Source organism: Drosophila mojavensis, unplaced genomic scaffold (genome assembly GCF_018153725.1).
Source record: "Drosophila mojavensis isolate 15081-1352.22 unplaced genomic scaffold, ASM1815372v1 contig_231, whole genome shotgun sequence".
NCBI lineage: Eukaryota > Metazoa > Arthropoda > Insecta > Diptera > Drosophilidae > Drosophila > Drosophila mojavensis.
The window spans coordinates 7081257-7106476 of record NW_025318772.1 but is presented as its reverse complement, the minus strand read 5'-3'; the positions used below and the strand labels follow the sequence as shown (position 1 = coordinate 7106476).

The 25220-nt window shown below is 45.2% G+C and overlaps 1 protein-coding gene across 4 annotated transcripts in view; it reads right to left on the bottom strand.

Moving 5' to 3' along the window:
* The window catches only part of LOC6575222 (zinc finger protein 395), a 157838-nt gene that overhangs the window by 7772 nt on the left and 124846 nt on the right, over window positions 1-25220 (bottom strand). For 2 of the 4 annotated variants that reach the window (XM_002001200.4, XM_044008072.1), the window contains one exon: window positions 10350-10415. The exons of 1 other annotated variant lie outside the window; for it this stretch is intronic. In XM_002001200.4, coding sequence (XP_002001236.3) covers window positions 10350-10415 — 66 coding nt within the window. Of the gene's footprint in view, window positions 1-10349; window positions 10416-20193; window positions 20236-25220 lie in introns of those variants that run through there. One more of the 4 variants, XM_044008073.1, reaches the window with a different exon arrangement.

The window sequence follows — 25220 nt, the reverse complement described above, 5'->3', positions numbered from 1 at the left end:
AAATTGAAAATTAAATTTCACTTTTCAAGTGATTAATTATTTGTTGACAGACTGGCCGAGCCAAGGAATGGGCTCCACCTATTCAAGCATATCTAATGCTCAATCTATTTATTGGATTGCTTCAGCAGCTCATTTAATTAGCAGCTCGTTTTCAATAATTTAATTACTCCGGCTCTTTGGATTAGCTGAGCTTAGAGACAACAACCACCATAACTCACAGCATCCAATGAAGTCTTTCAGAGTAAGACTCTAGAGGTCTGTAATAATTGTGGAAGCATTCGCTTCCTGGTCGAGAGAGCGATATCGAAAGGCAAGTGAAAGCTGCTAACCGCAACGTAATCATAAACATAAATAACTTGGGCTACATAAGCGACGTGAATTGTTAATACTCACACACACACACACTCACACGCATTAATAGGCGAGTGTGTTGGCGTGTGTGTTACATTAACTGCCTGCTGCTTGACTGTGGGTCTACACATTTTTCGTTTTAACTCGGCGCAATTAGTGGGCGCCATAATTCGTTTGTGGCCAGTGAGCAGAGCGGAGGATATGGCGCATATCCTGCTCATAAATATTAACACACTCATGTGTATGTGTGTGTGTGTGCAATTGTTGCCATTTGTGGCAGCTGTGCGTGCACTGGCTACGCTTCAGTTGCCGACTTCTTGTGCCTGCCATATATATATAAATATATGCAGGCATGTCTTTAATGTGCTACAGCAGTGTGTGTATATGTATGTGTGTGTGTGTGTGTGTGTGCTTGAATAAGAACAACAACAACTACTAGCACATCATGCGCCCAAAACTTTGATTAAATTCATTAGCAGACAATGTGGCGTATACGTAATTCATAGCAGGAGGCAGCATCGACTGCCACTGCCACTGCCGCCGCTGCTGCTGCTGCTGTTGGCTTTAATTATTTTTAATTAATGGGTCTACAAAGTCGAAAATCGCTTTTAGCTCATCAATAGCCCAGGCAACAATCGACTTACACATTCGCTGTTGGCACCTGTCGTGCGATACAAAGGCCCAGCCCAACGAGCACTGAAACTTGTGACCAACTTCCTGTCTCCTGTCTCCCCTTCCCCTTCCCACTCCCTCTCTCTCTCCCCCTGTTTCTGTCTTCATTATGTCGCTCTATCAATTGAGTTGTGGGTGCGTATGGCAGTCGTTCCTCTAGTAATGAGACAAAAAATAACTGAAACTTCAGTTATTCATTTGAACACACCCCGACCGCCTGCCCGCCTTGCTGGGAACAGCAGCATCCCCTAGCGGCGACGAGGGCATCGCACAATGGTCGCTGAGTGCCGCTTGCCGCTTGTTGCCTACCGCACTGTGTCCTGATTTGGCGCATAAATAGGTAACGTGAGTGTGCGAAAACGTCGGGAATAACACAAATCTTGTTTAAGGCAGTCTAAAAAGGAAGTTCGAGTCACAAGGAGAGAGAGAGAGAGAGAGTGAGAGAGAGCGCGCGCACGTCATGAAATTGATGCGGTATTCCTGTTACGCCAAAGGCAAACTACATTTATCTCTCTCTCTCCATTTCCATCTCCATCTCACTCGCCCTCCTCCTCTCTCACGCTCTTGGTGTGCGCTTCATGGAGCCGGGCTAGCTGAGTGGTATCGTTATCCTGGCTGTTTGCCGTTTGCCTGGCGCCAGTAACAGGCAAGTGCACAGAGTAAGGTTACCTCTACATACATAACTCTGCATATACATATGTATATGTGTGTATGTATGCCTGTGTGTGTATAGTATATAGTAGAAGTTTGCATGATATTTACTGGCAGTTCACGTGCTTTGTATGCATTGCCTGAGCACTGGGCTTAATCTGCTTTAATCGCCAAGTTGCCTGCTCCAACAAATGTGCCGAGAGTTATGTTTGAGTTGAGGGCAGAGAGCTTAACGATTTGCTGTGCCAGCTGAGCAGAGCTCCGCACTAATACTCTGACTATTGATGTGGGCAGCTTATTGAAATACGCGAATTGCGATGAAATTCATTAAAATTCTTTGAACAATACAAATAATGAAATGCGCTAAGCTCGCTTTATCAGCGCCATTTTCGTTTTGGTTGTTGCTTCGTATCTAATTTCCCATAGCTTTTCACAATCAATGAACATTCGCTTGACAGCATAATGTGACCATCCCCACGCACACACGCACACAGACACGCACACACACATACATACATATCGATAGACTGGCATTTACGTGCCTTGTATATAAATAACAAGTTTCCTCTGCTCTGTCGCTGTTTCGCTTTCCATTTTTGGCCGCAAACATAAACAAGCCCATACCCCGAATAACGAAGGCGAAGGCAAACAGCAAGCCGAAAACAGAAAACGGAAAACAGAACAGCTGTGTAAAGGACAAACGCGAAATTGGGTCAACTGTATATAGCCATGCGAGCGCAATGCTTAAGCAAATATTAATGTGTGAGTGTGTTGGTGTGTGTGTGCATTAACTGAGGGTTGGCCCTGCCCCTGCCCCTGTCACAGCGTCTGTTAATGTGCGCAAAAAATAAAAAAAAAACAGACGAAAACTGGGCCAAAAAGAGCGGCCGGGCCAATAACAGTGCCAGAGAGTTGACAAAACAGATGCGCGCGCAGGCAGCAAAGAGTCGCTGGAATTGCTTAAGAGAGCAAGAGAGAGAGAGAGAGAGAGAGAGAGAGGTGGAGGCAGAGTGGGTGAGCATAAAAGTGGAGCATGCCTGGAAGTCTGTTTGTTTTGATTTGCAGCACACGAATTGGGTCAATGGAAGCGCATTAAAAGACGCTGCTGCTGCTGCTGCCGCCGCTGTTGGAGCCATGTGGAGCACTGGAGCAATGTGAAAGCGGAAGCATAAATTATTGACTTTTATAAAGAGGCGCCCAAACGCTGGACTATAAATAGCACAATTTGTGTGCGAATGTATATATACATATATATGTGTACATATATATGTGTATGTGTGTGTTAGGGAAGTCAACTTCAGGTTTGCTGCTGCTGTAGTTGATGATGATCCTGCCTGCCATTGAGTGTGTAGGTGTGTGTGTGTGCGCGCGCGAGTGTGAGTGTGCGCGAGTGTGAGTGTGTGCAATGTCGCTCCCACAAGGCATTCATATTTCGTTTCCCCCGTTGCCAATTTAATGGATTTAACTGCCGTCTAATAAGGCTGTTTCAGTTTTTTAGCAACCACATTTGAGCATTGCACTCACGGCAAGCCTATTTGGGCTCGCGACTCGGCGCACCAAAGTAGGCAGCGGCAAGCGTCGTAGTCCTTATTATCCTCGGGCCAGCTGGCAAATTTTATGCGCACCATTAAAGCTGCTCGAGCGGCCTGATGGCAATTTCCGCTGGTTTGGGCATACCATTTGCATTGCCCGGGTAACCACTGCCAGGGGCAACATATCTCCATATTTATATCTATATACATATAAATGTATATATTGTATGTATATATGTATATAGTATATAGTATATAGTATCTGGCATTGCAATTGATTGTGCTATACACTTTGACAGTTGTAGCTGGGGCAGTCGAGCTGCGTAATTTGCATGTGGCTTGCGGTTTGCCTCTTCAAGTCTTATCGCAGTGCCAACAGGCAACAATAACAGCAACAGCAACAGCAACAACAACAACAACAGCAAATTGGGTCATCTGAGTGAATGATAAGAGGCGAACAGCATCGCGCTGCGTCAACCGGGTTGGGTGGGTTAGGTTGGCTGGCCTGAGGTTGGCGTTCCTTTATAGGTAATTTAATTGCCGCCAGCTGAAGCACTTCGGGCTACAAATTCTGCGGTTAGACTCTGCTGTCTAAATAGTTAGTGTATGTGGCAGAAGTGTCAGTGTGTGTGTGTGTGTGTGTGTATGTGTGTGGGGTTATTTGATTTTTAGCTCAGCTCACACATGCAAAACATGATTACCTCAATTTGTCGCCCCCGTCTGGAAATTCGCTTCAAACTTAATTTGATTGCGTATAAATAAACACGCGACACTGCGCCGACAGTGACAAACTGACAGAAATGTGTACACAATATTCACACATACACATACACAGGCACACACAAGCACACATGCCAACACATGTACATGTATGTAGATATCATATGCATACATAACTGATGTGACAATCGCACGCGAAATTGTCATTTCAGCTAAAGGGCTGGCGGGGGGGAGGGTGGTGCCGGGAGGGGCGTGTGGGCAAGCAACATGATTGAGCATGTCGCGAAAACGACATGGAAGCTGAGTTGAGTGTTCATTCATGTTGTTGATTTCACATGAGTGCGCGAGTGTATGTGTGTGTGTGTAAAAACAAGACAATGAAAATGGCGTCAATTTGCGAACACAAACACAAAAGCATATTCGCTCGTTGTATGTATGTGTGTATGTATGAGACAAAGGAACGCCGGACAGACAAAAGCACAAAACCAACTGACTTGTCATGACAAAAATTGTTCGAAATCAGGCTTTAGGGTTGCCACTCGCACGCATACTTGAGAGCGCGGCATGTTTTGCATTCATATTTACCAAATTTATGCGCAAACTTCGTGCGAGTGGCAAAATAAAAAATAAAAAAAAAAACAGAAGAGAGAGAGAGAGAGAGAGAGAAAAGAAAATACATTGCAAATGTTGTTTCGAATTTTTCAGCTATATTTGAAATGTTCAATTTGTGCGAGAAATATCAAAGCGAAAAATGTCCAAGGCCCAAGAGCCGAGAGGAATTGTTGGCGTCGCCTAAAAGTAGGCAACAATTGGCAAAGCTCATTCAATATCATAAAACACAGCTGCCTCGAGAATCTTCATAATTGGGGGCTAGTAAAAGGACAATTTTTAAATGTTTTGATTTATATTTATGTATTTTTTTTTATTTTTTTAAATTTTTTTTTTTTATGTATTTTAGTTAATATCTTTAGGATGTAAGGCAAGTACCCTCTTATATATATATAGTTATACATATGTGTGTTTGTGTTTGTGTGTCTGGTTGGCTGGTCAATTATGTAAAAGGTATGCGCTGCCTGTGGCTGACAAATTAAATATTGAAAAGTACGTCACCTGTGTCCACTGTACAGTGGCAGTCAAATGTCTTCAACTGTGTGAATGTATGTGTGTGTGTGTGTGCCTCGACAATATCCGGCCGGGCTCAATTTACCACAACCCCCCGCCTGCCCCCCGCTCGCTGCACAGCTAAGCACCGCACAGCCCCCGTCGCCCGTGACATTTTCCAGCCCAAGCCACATGCACATAAAATGGCTTATCAGTGGAAAAGGCTCGAATTACAAGCAGCCAGAAACGTGGCAAGCCACGGGTAGACTCTCAACCCCTGGCAAGTTAATGGAGCAGCCGCAGGCACAGAGCCTGCAACCAAAAACTGTTTTGATTATCAACGCCATTGTCACATCTCCAGCAGCCGACGAGCAGGAGGAGCAGGAGGAGCTCCAACAATGGCTGAAATCCAATTATGACATAAAAATTTGCGTAAATTGTGAAATGTAAATTTTTGTCAACACTTTCAACTATAAAAAGGGTTTACGAGATAAGCAAGACGAAATTATTATTTGACACACGTAAATTTTGTGGCTTGATGATAATCAAATTTGTGCCTCTGTATGTGTGTGTGTGTGTGTGTGAGGGTGCGAGTGTGTGCGTGCATCCGCCATTGACTTTTATTGCTGCGGTAATTGCTAAATGGAGCTTGAATTGGGTCCTGTGCCCCGTCAACTGTGGCCAGTCCATATAACAGAAGTTGTCTGCTGTCCTGGGTTAATCAATGCGCACAGTGAGTGGGCGGCTGGGCGGCTGGGCGGCAGTTCGTTTGTGGTTTTGATGGCACTTTAAATGCCCCACTGGGTGGCTGTCTCGCTCTCGCACACACCCTGTCTCCTACTATCTCTGTCAGGGCGGCAAGTAATTGGCTTATAATAAATATGAAATTGTGACAGCAGCAGCAAGACCCAAGCGACAACGACATTTATGAGGATTCAGGCAACAGATAGGGCCACGGTCAACAACTGTCGTGCATAACTGTACCATAGTAGCTAACTAACTAAACTAAACTATCGGTGTGGGGGCTGGCAGCTCGACGACAGCTCATCTATTTCAATTAAGCCCTGACTGCGGGTCAGTCTGATGGGGGCGCAGCTGCCTGCGCTCGCAGTTGACCCGCATGCTGACCCAGAATGCAGCCGAACCGACAGCCAGGCAGCGTAACTGGGTCACTCTAGTCACACAATTGATGAGGAGCACGAGGAGCACACATTGCTAGTTGCTGAATTTTTGTTGTCGCTGCACATGATGATGATATGGCACAAGGCTTCGCGGCTGCCTGCGACCTTGCCACAGACTGTACCAAAAAAGTCAGCACCAAGGCCTAGCTCAACTGGGCGAGTGCGCATACATATTGCAGTAACTGTACGTGAAGTAAGATATGTTTACTTATCAAAGAGAGCAGCAACAGAGCAGCAGCGGCAGCAGCAGAAGGTCTTTCCGCTTTTCGCTCAGTGTATGCTATCGCAAAAGTAAACCAGGTCAAGCGTCAAGCGAAACTGTATATCTGTATATAGGGGGCATATATATGTATATATAAATATATAAAGATGTCTATGTACAGTGCTTCATAAGCGTATGTGCTCTTCAAATACCACCACTCATACATGTATGTATGTATGTGTGCTGCTGCATTTCAGCCCTGTCAATTTTAAAGCATACTTTTTGGGGCAATCGAAAATTTGGTAAGCCGGAACTAGATAAAGCGCTTTAAGCTTTAAAGACGCTATGCTTAACCCTTAAATGTGGCTAACAACTCTTCGCAAATTGTCCAACAAAATGTGAAAAGTCTGCTCTGTACCCCCACCCCGGCCCTTGGGACAAATTTCAATTTAGCTCCGATGAGGAAGGCAACACATAAACTGACAGCAAAGCCACTTGATGTACGAGTCGCCACAGAGCTGGGGGACAGGCGACACGTGTCGAGACGCAACCTAACGTCCAAATGGCCAAATAATAATTCCCAAACTGCAAAAAAAAGAAGCTTGACGCCAAAAAGAGAGAAAACTAAACGGAACTGAAAACCTGCCACAATAACAAACTGTCAGCCACAAGAGAGAGAGCGAGAGAGAGAGAGAGAGAGAGAGGAGAGAGAGAGAGAGAGAGATAAAAATCATTTACCTTGCTACGTGGAAACGGAATGGAATATTTGGGGACAAAAAAAAAAAAAAAGAAAGATGATCAAGTTTTGGGCATTTATAGATGAACTCGATAGGTACGCCGAGGCAAATATTGGCAGAGCTCGATGCCGGCTCGATGATGGCTGCCATTTTGCGGGGATTACGAGCGGGCGCCAAAAGCGGTTTATAACACACCCACTGGACCTACAAAGGCAGCTCGCAGCGACTTTAAAATTGCACCTGTGCGTAGGTGTGCGAGTGTGTGTGTCTGTGTGTGTGTATTTGAAATGCTGTTTGATGTGCGGCCAAGGCAGCAGCCTCTGTAAGCCGCTTATGGCCAGCAAATTAGAGGTTTTTGATGGCGTTGGCCATCAGCTCTTGGCCAGGCTGCGCCGCAGTTGCACTCGCAGTTCAATTGAAGGCTATTAACAAAGTTTGGACTGGCGAACCCATAATTAATGTACAGTTTGTATGTTTCAAAAGTAATATTGCAGCAATCTGCGCAGTTGCACGGGAAGTCGGCAAAGTGAAAACTTGCAGCAATAGCAGTTGCATAAACAAAAAGCCATCAGTGCAAAGCCACATGGTTATGAATGGGAGAAGTTCGCACGAATTGAATTTCAAATTCAAGGAAAACAATATTTGTAGCGAAATTTGATTGGAATGCCAGCAAAAGCGTTTGCCACAAGCTGGATCTTTGCGTGAGTTTCAGCATCATTTTCATTTCGATTTTCTGTGCGGGTGCGGGTGCGGGTGCGTCTGTGTGTGTGTGTGTGCGTGTTTTTCTGTTGCTTTGCTTTTATTTCGTTGCATATTTCATGGGGCTGCGTGGGTTAGCGAAACCCTTTTCAATTTGGCGCTAGTCGGGATTCAGATTGGGATTTAAATATTCAATTTCTAAAATTCCATGGCGCTTGCAACTCGCTTGCCATAATCTAACAGCAGCCCATCTGCTGCTCCTGCTGCTAACCAAACAATTTGTTAGCTGCTTAGTATTAAGATATTTCTTTGGCTGCTTTGCTAAAAACTTTGCACTCTACATTTGGTCTTGTTGCTTTTGTTTTTGTTTTGTTTTTTGCTGCTCCCTGTGAACTTTTTGGCCAGCCAAGTGTCGACGCGCTTAATTGCAAATGATAACAGGCCATGTTGAAAGTTCTCCTCGCTTTTTCCTTGTCTGCTTTTTTAATTTCTTCTCTGCTGACCCAATTTGCAGGTTTTTTCATTATTTTCCTCATTTTTTCGAGCTCGGCTCCAGCGAAAGTGTCGCCAGCCCCGTTTCTCCCATTATCCTGCTGGCTTTTCATTATTTGCTGCTGCTGCTCCTTTTCCCCTTACAGCTTATGCTTGGCTTCGTTTGCCTCGTCTGGCTGCGGAGAGTCTATGACTCCAGAGCTCTTCCTGTTTAGATAAAATGCCAAATACCGGATGATTTTTAATTAGAATTTTTTCCCCCTCATTGTTGTTGTAGTTGTTGCTGTTGCTGTTGCCGTTTTCCTCCCTCTCAGCTCAGTTATTGACTCGAAACAATGCGACCGAGCAGCAAGTCAGTCAGCCAGGCGGTTAGCTCGAAAAGGAGCTCAAGTGAAAAGCAAACAATGCTCGAAATTGTCGTTTGTTTAGACTTTTCCCTTGGCAAATAAGTTTTCATAATATTTTTGCATTTAACCGGCTTAAATCATTTTAATAAACTCTTCCACAGCTCTGGGCAGCCAATGCCGTCTGTCGGCTGTCGGCTCTCGGCTGGTAGCTTTAATAGTTTCGTCCCTTCGGTGGGTCCATTGTGCTTCCTTTTGGCCACCCGTCGAGCTCTGTTGTTTGTTTCATTTGTAATTTAAGACGTCGCGTTCCTTAATTAATTCCGTTTACTTGCGGTTTTCGACATAAATCGTAATACGATACCGAAATGATAATGTCGTGACTCGACGGGGCCAGCCGAGCCAAGTTATTTGTAAGACACGTTGCCTGGGGTGCATACTACAATTAAATCGTTTTTACATTTGGCCACGTCAACGTTTTTTCTTTGTTTTGCTTTTGTTTTGAGTAACAGGAGTTTTATTCAATCAGAAAGTGCGGCCATTAAAGGGCAGAAGTAGATTTTGCATTTTGCAATCGCATTAAAGCTTGCCTTGGCGTAAACTTTTACATTTGATTAACTTGAAGACTTTCAAAAGAAATAAACGTTTTCTTAACTTCGGCAATTCGGTTGAAAGAGAATTCAGGCGAATTAAAACGGCAAACGGACAACATTTGCATTGATGAAATGACAATTGTTATTTGAAAGACACAAAACAGATAAAATGCAAATAAGTTAAGCAGAAACAAAAAAAAAAAAAAACGCCGTCATAGCCAAGTAGAAAAGAAGGCCAACAATAATAATACAACTTGGCCGAAATGGCCATGGGCTAGCCGGCTGCTCTCGGCTTGGGGCTAAGCCATTTCCGGCTATCGACAGGCGAAAGTGAATTGAGGAGTGAAAGGAGAGACACAATAATTTTCATAAATTTTCCAGTTTCTTATGTTTTTTCTTTTTCTTCTACTTCTTCTTCTTCTTCTTCCTTATCTGTTTTGTCTTATTTTCGTTGTTGTTTCAGCGCAATCAGCAAACGAAAAATGCAGTGGTCCGGCCTGATGATGTAATGGGCCAGCGCACATATTTCATTTGAATAACTTCGTAATCACAGACCATGGTCCGTATAGTCCGGGATGCGGACCACCTGGAACCCCAAAACTAAAAAAAAAAAAAAAAATGAAAAAAAAAAAAAAAAAGAAACTCCCCTAAAAAAAAAAAAAACAAAGAAAATGATCGGGGAAAAACAAGAGGGAAAAAAGCGTTGAAATCAAATTGGCTTTGCGCTCAATGGACGATTTGCTTTAGTCGAGCTACGGATTTTTATGGCTAACTTTGTTATGGCAAGGTGGGCGTACAGGCCACGCCCACTGGCAAACTAAGCTGTAGACACCGAAAAGGCATTTGGACATGTTTTTGCTGTTGTTGTTTGCTGCGTTAGCCTTTGGCGTTAAATGTTTGCTGTCAGTCTGTCGTTGTTGTTGTTGTTGTTGTTGCTGTTTCTTGGGCTGGATTTAAAATGTTATTTGCAATTTTGATTTGGCTTCAATTGCGACGCAGCAGAAAAGCCAAGAGAAAACAACAGAGTCGATGTACATATAGAAATGGAGGCTAGCTAGGTTTACTTGTACTTACGGCATGCGGCATTTGGTAGAGTCGGGATGCCGAGCAGTGTGGCAATGCGGCGTGGCAGGCACTCACCTGTAAAGACAAACAAGTTAAGGAAATTGGTTAACAACAATTTGCATAAACTTTAAGCGATTTCCGCGTAAAGCCAACACTCGCACACGTACATATGCTGGTGTGTGTGCACACTTTGATTCTTTTAAGGCAATCAAATCGATTTCAGCTTTCGATTCGCCACGAATTCGATTTGCCATTGGCAATTTGGCTTGACACATTCGCGCCGCGATGTCATAAACTGGCACAAGCTGCGGCAACCCATTCGAAGGGAGACAAAAAGCACTCGGAGCTAGACAATTGTATTGCTGAGTGTGTCTGTGTGTGTGTGTGTGTGTGTGTGTGTGTGTGTGTGTGTGTTGCATGTGGCATGTGGCTGAGAGATAGCCTCGTTCCCAAGTTTACCATGTCGGGGTCAAATAGTTTGCCGACTTTCGTGCGCAAACCAATTGGCATATTGTGCCTATAAATATGCATGGCACACAGTGATTCGCCCCAGCGATAGGCTTTAGCTAATGCCCTACATAGCAGCGGAGCAACTGTAAAGGATCAGGGTAGCTAACCAGTCGAGCAGGCCTTTGAGCCTTGCTTAAGCCTGCTTCAGCTCACATCTTGACTTCTTTGGACATTTCATGTCGACTCTCATTTACAGCAAATGCCAGACATTGACATGATTTCTGAGCGACTTGTTTTGCATTTCGTCTAATTGCCACGTTAATTGAGCACAATTACAGACACCCTGTAAAGGCCGCAACAGCCTTGCATGTCGCTGAGCACATTGGGTTTTACCACTATTTCTTGTGGGTTTCGTGGAAAAACCTTTTAATTGACTATGTTCACAAAATGAATGAATGACTTAAATTCAGTAAATGCGAGAGATACGAGAGATAGAGCAACTCTGTGAGTGAGAGCGAGAGAGAGAGAGAGCGAATTGTCTCAAAGTCATGAGTCGACAATAAATTTTGGTTAATTAGCAAAAACATCGCTTGGGACAAATTAAAAAATCCCCCTCTTTGTGAAAAACAATTTACGGCTAGCTGCCGGCTGGACGCGTGCAGCAGCAGCCAGCAATTTGTCATGCACGCGCAATTAATCAAAAGTTGAATGACTTAACGGTGCAAAGGCTTCAACTTTTGATTAAAGTCTGATTTGGCCGCCTTTGTTTAAATTTCATATCTGCTCACCGTCTCCTTGGCTTTTTTTTGCGCTTCGTTTTAATTGTTATTAAAGACATTTGACGCTGATTGCACTGCGCAAAATTAGTCATCATTAGCAGACTGTTGCATATTCGTGGGCGTCACAGCGTGCGGCTGTCAGACTTGATGGATGAATGGCTGGCTGGCTTGGCCTGGCCAGCTGAATGGCGCGACTAAACGTGCGCTGAGATAATTGACCTTTAAATATACTCTACCCACGCACACACACACACACGCACACAGGATGTACACACACACAGCTGCACGCACAGTTGAAAAGTCGAAACCCATTCAGCCGGCATCCTGCGCCGCAAAGTAGGCTAAAAATATGGCACAGCAGCGACAGCGACAGCGGCAGCAGCAGCAGCAGCGCCAGCCGAGGCAACTACAATGACGATGATGATGATGATGATGTTGATGATGATGGTCCAATAACCTTTTACACGGCTACGGCCTGTGCCTGGGCTCTCCGCACAGCTTGAATGCCATTGACACTGGCCATTTGGAGGCTGCTGATTCGGGTGGTGCGCCGGTAAGAGATACTTATTTGCCATGAGTGGAATACAGGAGGCAGGAGGCAGGAGGCACAGGCAGCAGTCAGCAAGCAGAGCGGAGGAGGTAAGCGCTGAGAGGCAGCTGCGTATAAGGAGTCATTGCTCGAGAGCCTCACGCACTTATTGTTGGCCATTCCCCCCTGGCCGGCTTCTACGAACAGCTTTTGGCCACATTTTGTTTTTCTTTTGCCTTACTGTAGTAGTTGTTGTTGTTGTTGCCATTGTCGTGGGGATTTTATGGCTCTGAGGCAGGCAAGAGCTGCGTTGGCGTCGTCGTCGTCGTCGTCGTCGTCGTCGTCGTCGTCTGTGTTTTTGGCAGCCAAAGTCGCGTCGCAGCGCAGCGCATCGCATCGTATCGCATCGTGTGCGTGCGAATGCCCCGTTTCAAGGATATTTTGCGCTTTGGACTTGTTTGGCTGCCTTTTGGCATTTTATTGTGTCGTTGGCACGCATCGAGCGCAAAAAGTTAAATGTTTAATCATAAAGAATAGAGAGAGAGAGAGAGAGAGAGAGAGAGAGAGAGAGAGAGAGAGAGGTAAAAGGAGACAGATACCGAAACGACGACTAGGTGGATAGACATTAGCCAGGCACTGTAATGTCTCCCAATTGGAAAGGATTGCCGCAGATCAAAAAAGTTTTGCGCTTCAAGCACTGCTTAATTGAATAACATTAGGAAATGGGATTGGATTAAAGCTTTGGATTAAAGATGAGTTAAAGCTTTCACATTTTAGCCGCTGTCTAGAGCAAGAGAGCGCAAAGCCAATATCTTTTAATTCATTTAAACATAGTGCCTTTTTAGCGCCCTAGTTTCCTTTTTTATGGCTCATTCGCTTATCTGGCCAACACTAATTGCCGCTTAGCCATAAAAATGGCAGCCTGGGTGAAAAGTTTTTGCTTCTACACTTTTCGGCTGCTGGAAAAGCGTGTGGCAGTAAATTTCATTAGGGCATTTCGCTCGCTCGCTCGCACACAGCGCCCTTTCTCCCTCTCCCTCTCCCTCTCGCTCTCTGCTGTTGCCAGCCTCTTGACTGTGCCAATGTTGTGGCCATTGGGCCAGGGCTCTGGGGTAGCATTCGCCGAGTTCGCATCCCGAGTTGAATAAACTCAATAAGTTCGCTTTTTTATAATATTTATGTCTATGTGTGTGCTGGTGTGTGTGTGTGTCTGTGTGTGTCTGTTCGTGTTGTTTGATGTTTGTATTTAGGTATGTAAAATTGTCAAATACGTCTAGACTGCGAAGGTCATTGTGGCTAACGGCTTAGGGCATTCAATTGTGCACGGCTTAGCGCTCACATAATACGAATCGCAATATCCGAGCTGCAGTCTATAAGAAATTTCTTTAGTTCTGCCTTAATGCAATGCAATGCGTCATTTGCTTTGTTAATTGACATTTGATTCCGATTTTAATTCTGATTACGGCTTTGATTTGTATATTTGATTGAAGCGACTTCGCATACGCTCCGAAAACGTGACTAAGCAACGAGCTGTGACTGATCTTTGCTCAGCGAATCTGAAAGCTGGAGTCAAAGTCTCTTCTCTTTCGATATGCGATTGCTCATAGAGACGAAGCGCTCTTCAGCCATGTTGCACATTGATCGCTCTTGTTATTGTTGTTGTTGTTGTTGCATTTTGGTTTCAATTGCGGCGATTTTCGCTCACTTACTCACTCGGAGCGCTCTCTCTCTCTCTCCCTCTCTCTCTCTCGCTGTTGCGAATCCATTTCCTCGGCTGTCAGTGCATTGACTTTTGACAACAATAACAACAACAACCGCAATTCGCAACAGTTGATATGCTTTTTTAATGAAACTAAATTTAATTAACATATTAGCGCACTTAACTACAATAAAATGCAATCTGCAATTTGCCGTCGAGTTCATTGAACTCGGAAATATTTGTAAGTCGTGTTGAGCGGTTCAAAATTTCAGTGTTTGTCTTATCAGTCAGCACGCGCCTCTATCTCAAGGCCGGCCACTAATACCAGTGCAGTGCCAAATATCAATCTATAATCTGTTCTATACATATACATATATAGACTATGTGTTTGTATGTATTTATATTTATTTTTTAACACTTAACTGACGAGTCGCAGTCGCAGTCGCAGTCGCAGTCGCATTCGCACGACCTTGATGACAATGAACTCACTTGCAGTCTCACAACAGGGCATGACTACATACATATATAACCCGTATATACATATATACATGCATGTGTGTATAGAAATATCGTTTTGTCAAGTGCGCGTTTTGCTTTTGAAATGTGGCTGTACGGCTATAAAATAAAAACATCTATTTTACGGCATATCGCTGCGATAAGATAGCCGCACACATTCAATTTGCATCATAAAACGTAAAAAAACTGAGCGAGCAAAGTATAAAGAAACTGTTTACAGTTTTACCGTTTTACCGTTGACAGTGTTTACTGTTTACCAACTTCAGTTGACGGTTGCTGTTGCTGTTGTTGCTGCCAACAAGTCTGGTTATGCACCCCTTTGTCTTAGGGCTCCAACACCACCGATAGATATGACGACGCCTGCTTAATGACATGGCTTATGGCCTCAAAGTTCCTTCAACTAATTATATACATTTGATTCAATAAAACGCAGTATCGAAAGTGTGTGTCAATATCTGATAATGAAGTCCATTGGCTGACGATCTTTCTCTTCAATTTCGCAAACAGCTTTCACACGCATGAGTCACACACAGACGCAAAAGCTTTTGTTTGCTGCGCAGTGCCTTGGGCTGGAGTTGGGAAAGCTCACCAATACAGGCGCATGAAATGTTTCTAATATGTTATTAAAACAACAAATACAAACTTGTGGCAATGCGAATGCACAAAAATAATAAATAGTCGGAACGAGTCGCGCTTGGCGTATGGATAAATTGGCTCAACATTGCTTTGTGTCATGCCATTAAAATTTGAAAAGCCGTATCGAGCGATGTCGGTTAATAACAGCCTACAAATTGCAGCAGATGACAGCAGCGGGTAGCAGGGGCGGGGGTGCTGGGAGGGGGGGCATTCAGCTTGGCTTGGCTTGACTTGGTAGGGCGATTGCTGTTTGAAATGATTGCAGCGATGGGGAATATATAAATATCATGTAGGCGACTCGGCGCACTGGCACCTGGCTCCTATTACATGTGCACGGCATTATTACAACGCCAGCACAGCACACAAACACAAACGCAAATACAAACACTAGCAACACTGGCAACACAGCAACAATTGCAAATAAGAGCTAATATTAAAAGCGGCAATTTTCCATGGCACCGACAGCCGACAACTACCCGAACCACCTCGAACCACCTCGAAGCCAAGCGAACCACCCATTCAGCAATGCCTTTGCTTTTTGCGTGCCATATGCGAGTTGGAAAGGATTTCCGGTTTATGCTGTTGCTTGCCAACGGCCTACCTCCACCCCCAAGCCGTTATCCGTTCCTCGTTGAACCTACAGCACCGCCTGCTCACCGGTTCCTGCCGCTCCTACTGCTCCTACTGCTCCTCAGCTCTATGCACTTCTTTAACCTTTTGTAATTGTTTTGTTAGGCAAATTTCAAAGCGCATAGCAAATGCCATGTCTCTCAAGCTAATGGCCGGCCCACAATTGATATATTATTTAGAGGCCTCCCATTGCGGACACTACTGAAGTATGAATATGGCTTTTGTTTCGATCGATTGCGACTGCGAAATGCCACAGCACAATGTTCCTGGCTTTGTCTAGGTTTGATTACAAAATCTCACCTGTGACAAAAAGGAGCTCTGCTGTGTGTTGCCTACATAATTAGCCAAGAAAGTGCATCAAAGCGCACCTGAAACAACAATTGAATAAACCCACCTACAGAGCGAGAGAGTGAGAGGGAGAGAGAGTGAGAGGGAGGGTGCTACTGTGGTTGAATCCATGCACTTGAGTTCAAAAACTCAAACATATGGACTGAAAACGTGAGGCACAGGCCGGCAAACAGGATACAGTGCAGAGCACAGCAAAAATATGGGAGGCAGGGCCGCTCGAGGGGAGCGCAGCTAAATGCCAGAGATGGGGCACAGCTCGTGCTTTTTTCACGTGTGAGGCAAAGACCAGAAAAGAGACCAAAACCAAAAAAAAAAAAAAAAAAAAAAAATTAAAAAAAAAAAAAGAAAAAGGAAAAAGGTAAAGAAAATGCCCTTGCTTCAACACAGGTTTTGGGGCTTGCGTTGTTGCTGTTGCTGTTGCAGGCAGTTGGCAGTATGTACGTGCTGCATGGTAGAGGCAGCTCCGGTCTGCGTGCCCCTTCGACCAGCAGCAGATCCCTCTTCCATTTGCAATGCTTCTGCTTGGTTGTCGTGCCTTTGTTTTCGATTTGAGCTTAGTTTTGCCTTTTGCTTAAAGCCTTTTTGCAACGTTTACGCTTCGTGTTGTTGGCAGTGTTTGCACCGGTTGTTGTTGTTGTTGTTGTTGCTGGAGTTGCTGTTGTTGCTGTTGTTGTGGTAGGCCTGGATGTTGTTGCTTATCCTGTGTGTCGTTGAACTCGCAACCGGTGCAAAGGAATAGATGCAATGCCTGCACCTATGCCGCTGCCATTGCATGCACGACAGAGAGAGAGAGAGAGAGAAAGAGAGAGAGAGAGAGAGAGAGAGAGAGATAGAGGGCGAGAGAACGAATGCCTCTGTATGCACTTGACTTTGGCAGGAGCGGGCTGCAGCGTGGGTCAGGACAGAGCTATGACAACTTTAGCGACAACACGCCTGCAGAAGCCTGAAAAGGCGCCGGCCCCAAGTCCCAGCATAAAAGGCGAATAAGCACAAAACGCCAAGCGAACGAACGGGGGCTTAAGAAATGTAAACAAGCTAAAACAAACTGCAGTTCAGTTCGGGCCAGGCCAGGCGCCATGGCAACCCTATTGGCAACACTCTAACTGCCTGTCTGTGTGTGCGCGTGTGTGTGTGTGCATGGGGTGGACATTTTATGCATAAAAACTCTATTGAATTTTGTTTTGCATCCATGTTTGGGGAGCCCAAGCACAGCCAAGCTATGGGGCTTCTCGTTTTCTTTCTGCTGGGTTTTTTTTTTTTTTTTGCTCTTTGTTGTTTCTTTTCTTTTTGGCCATAAACTGTGAGCATGTGTAAATATTTTAGCTGATATGGGAAAACGGGTTATGCAGCGGCCCACACGGGGGGCGTGGCTGTTGCATTGACAATATACAATATGCGCCATGAATTCATTTGGCTGCATAAATTAAGCCAAAGCCAAAAAAATTGCAATTGGCAATCGGAAAAGGATTTATGAAAAATAAAGAGATCTCAGAGCAAGAGTAACTGGACACAGCTTTCGATATGAAGCAGAAATCATAAAGCAAAAATGAAATGCAAATATAATTTAAATGGAAATTTATATTGAATAAATTTAATATTAATTGGGTTAATATTATTTGGGTTAAACGAACGAGTTGACAAAATGAAACAGTTGAGCTGTGATTTCTCTCTCTCATTCTCTCTCTCTCTCTCTCTGCCCCTCTCTTTGTATGCATTTATAGTTATATATATTCATAGTCTTTTCAAGCGCTGTATAATTCGTGCTTTAATGTACACATCACGATAAAGTTGACTCAGGGTACGGCCTACTCATAATTTCATAGTTTGCGAGTTCTTGCGATGTGCCCCGCGGTCTAAAGCTACACTCATGCATGCCATAAGTGTGTGTTGTTGTTGTTGGTCAGTCAATAGCTTAGGCAGCTGCCGCGGGGCGCTGCGTAGCCCATTTGCCGACATGTAAAATGATGCGTAAACAATATTCTGACGCATCATTAAAACGCCTGAACAAGGCGCATCGATCAGCTTTGCGTTCAGTTGGGAATCAGCTTGATTCAACTCTGCGTGTGTGTGTGTGTGTATGTGTGTTGATGGGTCTCTTTTTTTTTTTTGCGCAGAACGAACATGATTATGATGACGCATCGCGATGCATGAAAGGCAGCCCAGTTCCCAGTTGAAACTTTCAGGCACTGCCCTGCCTCAACACACAGCAAAAACAACTAATTCAATTTTGCTCGCTTGGACACGGCCAAGCGACGGGAACTGGAAGCGGGAATGGGAATGGGAATGGAAGCGGGACTGGGACTGCGACTGGGATCGGGTTAGCGTCCGAGTTCGTCATGTCCACCTTCACGCGCTGCTAGCAGAGTTCAACTGCCTCGCAGCGTACGCAGAGGATGCCACGCGTTGGCTCCGTCTCTATTGCACTCAATTGCCCTCCTCTATGTGTCTCCCTTTCTCTCCCTCTCTCCGGCTGTCGCTGTCTCTCGCTCTCTGTCTGCGGCTCTTTGGGGCAATGCATGTTGTCCAAATGTATCGCTTGATCGTTGCTTGCCCCATTGTTGTTGCTGTTGCTGCTGCAGCATGCTCGCTGCTTGTTTATGCTGATCCCTGTAATGAGATATAATGCCGGCCGGCCGGCCCCAAGACAACCAAAACAACAACAACAACAACAATGAGTCGCTGCTGTTGCTGTTGCTGCTGCTGCTGCAGCTTCTTTACGGCACCGGCACCTGACCTGGCACAGAATGGCGGCTTTGTACTCCGGAGGGACAACCACGGCTTTGCCATAACACAGCGCGAATTTGTGCATAAATTGCAACGAGGGTTGCTCAAGCCGTCTAAATAACCGGCAAAGATCTACACAAAACTGATGAAGAAATGAGGAACTTTTCGAGCCACCCACCTATATTTATCAAGTATATTCTGTATTGTATATGTGCATATATTTATGAGCGCGACTGTGTATGTGTGTGTGATCAACAGCAAACATCATTATCAGCATTTGGGCCAAATCATTATCATGCTGCATTCATGATTGTTGTCGCATCCCAAAAGCAACAACAGCAACAATAGCACCAACACTGATAAGTCATGGAACAACAACAGAAGAAGCAATGCAGCCTCTGACTAACCCAACGCTTGCCAAATCAGCTCACGTTCGACTGAGTGAGAGAGGGAAAGAAAGACAGAGAGGCGGCTGAGTCAGAGAGAGAGCGAGCGAAGGCGTAGCACAGCACTGACCTGGACAAGTGACGAAGTGACGCAGCGGATCCTCAGCAGCATTTGCGTTGACTGAATCAGCAAACATTATGCATACAGCTGATTCTGATTGGAAGAGGCGAGCGTGGGTGTGTGCGTGTGTCTGTGTGTGTGTGTGTGAGTAGGGGAGGGACTGGGGCTAACAGGGGTCGATGCGCTGAACTGCATGCGTGGATATTAATGACCGGCCTCGACCCCAAGCGAACGAACGGCAAACGGCAGCGTCAACGAACGTGCCCAAGTAATAAAGAAATCTTCAATGTTGGCGGGGGCAGCAATTTCATGCGGATGCAGGGATTAAGGTGGGCGGTGGCTGGGGGGCAGGGCTGGAGGAGGCGGTAGCCAGGGAGCTGCTTCTCGGAATGAAACAAACAAAAAACAAAAGCAAACAAGAGCAAGAAATTGGCAAGCGCGTTCAAGAGGCGCATAAATTACAGCGCTGCTGGTTGGGGCTCGGCTCTGGTCTGTTTTGTTGTTGTTGTTGTTGTCGTTGTTGTTGTTGTGCGGCAGGAAATGCTTTGGCATCGCCAATGCAATGTTGCATCGTTGACATTGCCAAGCATTTGCATTGACTCCTAAAAACTGAAAAAGGCGCATGCCACACCCACATGTTGCAACAGCCTCCGCCTCCGCCTCCGCCGCTGCTGCTGCTACAACTGCAATTGCAGTTGGAATTCTTTGCTTCATTTCTTAATTGCCGCCAAAGCAATTTTCCTTTGCCTTTGCTATTGTTGCCATCGAAGTCGGTAATTAAAAATGCGTAACGCGCCTTTGTTCTTGTTAAACATTAAGTGGTGGTTGTTGTTGTGGTTGTTGTGGGCACTAATGTGGCAGTCGCCTGCTGCTTTGATCGTACCACCAACAGCTGCTGGCCGTCGGCAGGCTAGTCCTCGTTTCCTCTTGAGCTTACGGCCAGCTTAACCAGGTAGAAAATCGACCAGGTAAGCCAGGTAGCCGTGCCTGATCAAGCATGGCTAAATTTAGTAAGACTTACCCACGCCTAAGCTAACTTTGGCTATATAATTAACAAGAATTCTGCACGAGGCTTACCTGAAATATGAGGAGAGAAAGGATATGTTAGATGTCGGCATATGATCGAGAGTATTTTTTATATTTTTGGGTTAAGCTAAGTACATTGTATATTCTACATATAATGGTTGCAAAAAAAGCTCTCAAAATAAGACAATTGAAATAGACTGAAATTGCGCCGAGCCGAGCCAAAAGCCGATGATAATAATGATGCCGTTCAGGTTCTGCGACCTAGCCCAACATTGGTTTTGTTTTACCCAGAGCCAACTCCTGCTACGGCTACGACTGTGGCTCTGGCTGTGGCTGTGGCTGTGGCTGCGGCTGCGGCTGTTGCTGTTGTTTTTCAGTTTTAATATCTGCGCCTCAGTATCATGTCGCGGAGCCAGTGAGCAACATGTTTGTAAGACTGCAACAACAACAGCAACTTGCGAGTGCTGCGGCACTCGGCGGCAGGCAGCAACAACAACAACTACAACAACGACGACGACGGCAATGGCCAAGCCTCTTGCCAGCTGCTTTTTGTGCCACTTCCACACACACACACATACAAAGAGAGAAAACAGCGATGTTGTAGTTGATAATGCCAGCAATATTGCTGTTGCAGTTGCTGCTGCTGCTGCTGCTGCTGCTGCCACTTGCCGTGGACTGGCTCATCAACTGGATTTAGTGGCACATGCGAGCGCTGACTGCAAGTCCAAAGTCGCTGCTTGTTGCATTTAGTCATCGTTCTCTCCTGCTCCTCCATCATCATCATCAGCATCATCATCGTCATTATCATTGCCGTTCACTGTACCCTGCCCTGCTCTGCGTTCCACTTCAACACCCGGCGCATTGCCTTTCCCACAGTTGCTGCTGCTGCTGCCGCTGCTGCTGCAACAGTTGCTCTTGTGCACAGAGTGCAGCAGAGTTCGTTCCACTCTGTTTTCTTTTTGTTTGTATGTATGTGTGTTGATTGTTTTGTTTTGCTGATTTTTTTCTTTCTCTTTTTGCACTGCCTTTGCTGCCCGTTCGCTTTGTTTTGATTTCATGCATTTTGTTTTGCTATTCATATTTCTTCTGGATTTTGTATTTTGCTCGCCATTCCCGACTCTCTCGCACTGCCTGATAATTGCAGCGAGGCGAGAAACTGGAATTGCGCGCATGACGTCACGGAGGGCATTCACTTTATGCTGTTGCTGCTGCCGTTGCTGTTGCTGTTGCAGCAACATGTTGCTGACATCTGCCTGGGCGAATGGGCAATCAATTATTATCGTGTACCGACTTTGGTCTCATTTACAATTGGTACGAGTTGCTGCTGCTGTTGCTGCTGTTGCTGCTGCTGTTGCTGCTGCTGTTGCCATTGTCCGGCTCTTTATGAGACACGAAATTTAAATTTTACACATCGATACGAAAGTTCGTAAAAGCAGCCATTGTCACGATAAATCAATTGCACTCTTGGCCTGCAACTCAGCCAACTCGTTTGCTCGCCGCATGCGGCAATGTTGCTGCCGTGCCAATTTCTTTGTCTGCTTCTCCTTCTGCTGCTTCTTCGTCAACGGGCGCTCACGGTAGCAACATGCAACTGACACTGACACTTACGTATGTTAATGTTGACAAAAGAGTCGAAGACAAAACAAAGTAGCAGCCACAACAAACGCAATTGCTGCTGTTGCTGCTGTTGCTGTTGCCTCAAGTGCTCAGCAATGGTTGCTCGCTCTGACTGCATGTGATTTGTAGCAGCAGCAGAGCTCAGCTTGGCAACTCTCTTATGCAGCTGATAGCCTTAGCATGTTACAATATGTAAACTACATAAATGCTGTAAATATTTATCACCCTATTGCATGGACAATCAAATATTTAGATACTTGTACAGTTAGCTCAGAGACTAAGCCAGCAGAGATCGGTAGTAATTGTATCTTTATATTTTATAAATTTTTTATATTATTAATTTTAATATTTCACGATTATAATTTATATATTATTAAAAATGTTGAGTTTTAATATTTTAATAAATTTTAAAAATTGGCAACTTTGCTAAACCTCTAACCTTTTAGTTTATACTTAAGCAGATCAACTTTTATGAGGCAAACATACAGCAGCAGAGCGCAAGCAGCTTTACATATTTATCTAAATATTTTCTCATCTTTATTTCCCTTTCAAATATCAAAAAGTTTGCTTTGCCCAAGCTCTGCTCATATTATATTATTGATGTATTTATATGCTTTTCAGAAATCTATTTGATTTGAGTTGTGTTTCTGGCTGTTTGCTATCGGGCTAGATCTATATATTTTATGCATATGATGGCAAACACATGAATGTCGTGGTTCGTGTTTGCATCAAATGAAGTCGCATTCTGTGTGTAGCTCGGCCCGTCTGCTCCCCCCTCGTGCAAACTTGCCCCTGTTAAACAAAATAGTAGACAATTATTTAGCTACTGTTAACAATTTCGAAACATGTTCAACGCTTGACCTTTTTCTGCAGCGCTCAATTTATGAGCCCAACACATGAGCATACAACATGCAAAGCGCCGTGTCAACAGCAGCAACAGTAAAAGCCAACAAAAACAACAGCAATACATTTGGGCCGTTTTGGTGCCGTCGCACCGTTCCGACCCGGCCCGCTGGCCGTTGGGCTGGCGTGTCAGCAATGCAATTATTGTGATTTCTTGTTGCTGTGGTTGTTGTTGTTGGCCAGAGCTTGCATCCGTGGCATGGCATGGTTAGGGCAAATAAAAGCCGCCACAGCTCACATTTTCATTTGAAGTCAACGTTGGGGCCTCAACTGGATCATTAGGCGCGCCCTGGAGCCATTAATTTCTGCAGCCCGAAAAGTGTTTGCCAATAGACGAGACGCGCGAGAGAGCGCAAAGAAAAACACAAACTAAACGCAGCATTTAAGATAAATTTGCGACGATAGCAGAGACCCAGACAGACAAACAGACGGAGACGGAGATGGAGTCGGAGATGGAGACAGAGCCACGTTCTGGCATGGAGCATGAGAGAGCTGGGAGCTGTAAGCTGTAAGCTGTGAGCTGTGAGCTGGATGCATGGGAGCTGGGTGTATAAGGGCATGGACAGCGGCAGCAAATGGCAATCAAGTTCAATGCACAGCAACAAGTCAACGGAATAGGAACCTGGCTGAAAGGATGGCCAGAGCATGTCTGCACTGCAAGTCGAGCAACTTATTGGCCATTTCGTTTTGTGGCTAAAACTTTGTCTAACCGTTCAAATCTGCTGCAGGCCAAAGGCAGAAGGAGCACAAAAACTGCAGCAGCAACAGCAACAGCAGCAGCAACTGAAACTGTGCAACAGTTGAATGTAATTTGAAAATATATTCGAGTTACCCTCTCATATGAGAGTCCGTTCATTATTTAATAGGCCGCTGCTCCTGCTGCTGCTGCTGCTGCAGTTCAATGCTCCATTTGCAGGAAGGGCTGGGCTAAGACAGCGGCTACTGGGCTGTAAATCAGAAAAATCAACACATAAAAACCTAAACAATCGCCTCATTAATTACAATTAGAAGTGTTTATTACCGAAGCGCAGCCATAAAGTCGGCGTCCAGCCGCCGAGGCTTGCGTCATCATCAAAGAACGGACTTTAGTTAACGATCACAGCGAGCCACATTTTCGCCTCTTCAACAAAAAGAAAGAAAACACAAATAAAATGAACAAGCACCAGAAGAAGAAGAAGCAGAAGAAGGAGCGAACAGCGAATGCAGAGACCCAGTTGATGGCTTTGACAGCGTACCCCAAGTCGCCCCAGGCCTCTCGCTCGGGGGCCTTTACTGTAGGATTCATCAATCAACAGCTGTCACTGCAGCAGCCAGCAGCCAGCAGCCGGCAGTCAGCAGCAGTCGGCAGTCGGCAGTCGGCAGCCCGTCAACCGGTTATGCTTGGTCCACTCTGTCCACACGGGTCCACTCTAAATCCGTACCGCTGTCCCTTTGAGTGCCATTTGCAACGCGCAGGCGCAGCGTTTGGCCAGTGCCACTGGCTCAGCTTCCTGTTGGCTTTAAACTATCTCTCTCTCTCTCTCTCTCGCTCTCTTTCTCTCCTGCTCTCATTCTCTCTCTGTGGCTATCACTCTGCGCTTTGTCTGCCAGCTTCTTTCGACTGTCTGTTTGTTTGCTCTAGCCAGTTGCATTTCATGGCTCGCCTTTCTGCGGCCCGATTGCGATTCAGTGAGCTGTCGCTGCCGTCTATTTATGCAAATGCCGGCGATAATTGTGCCACGAATGTTGCATAATCATGACACATAACAAATGATATGCTGATTCCAATAGCAGCAGCCGCACATTCGCATTTGCAGTCAGCGTCAATGTCACGGCTCGTTAGAAATGATGGAATGCCATATTGAAAACCCTGTCACTTGAACCACTTGGGAATTACAATATGCCAAACACATTATATACATACATATCAGCATATATAAAATATATGTGTATTCATATGTTTATTCTATTTATATATCTTGTTTTTCTTTTCAAACTCGAGCCTCGACAGTTTCCGGCTGAATTGTTGCTTATGCATCCGACTGTTGCCCACATTTCCAGGTCATTTGCTCTGCCACGCCCACTCTGTTGGGTATTTATAGCATTTCGACCCGCTGGACAGTCACTATTATTATTATTTTTAACACTGACTGCCTTTTTTTTTGTCACCCTCACCTGCTGGGCTCACATCAAAATGTCCGTTGGCAATAGGCCAGAGACTTGGCCGGCAGATCTGGCTTGAAAGCGCGCTAAAAGTAACCATGGAGATAAATAAGGTCAGCTAAAGGATAAAATTGACAGCGTGCGCCTTTTGACAAGCTCTCTACACTTAATCTACACTCTGCAAGGGGAGATAGAGAGAGAGAGAGAGAGAGAGAGAGAGAGAGAGAGAGAGAGAGAGAGAGAGAGAGAGAGAGAGAGAGAGAGAGAGAGAGAGAGAGAGAGAGAGAGAGAGAGCGCGACGCTCTTGCCGCTCTTTTCATAGCTTGGCTTTCAGTATCTTTAATACGCGCATAATTGCATCTCAGGCAACAGCA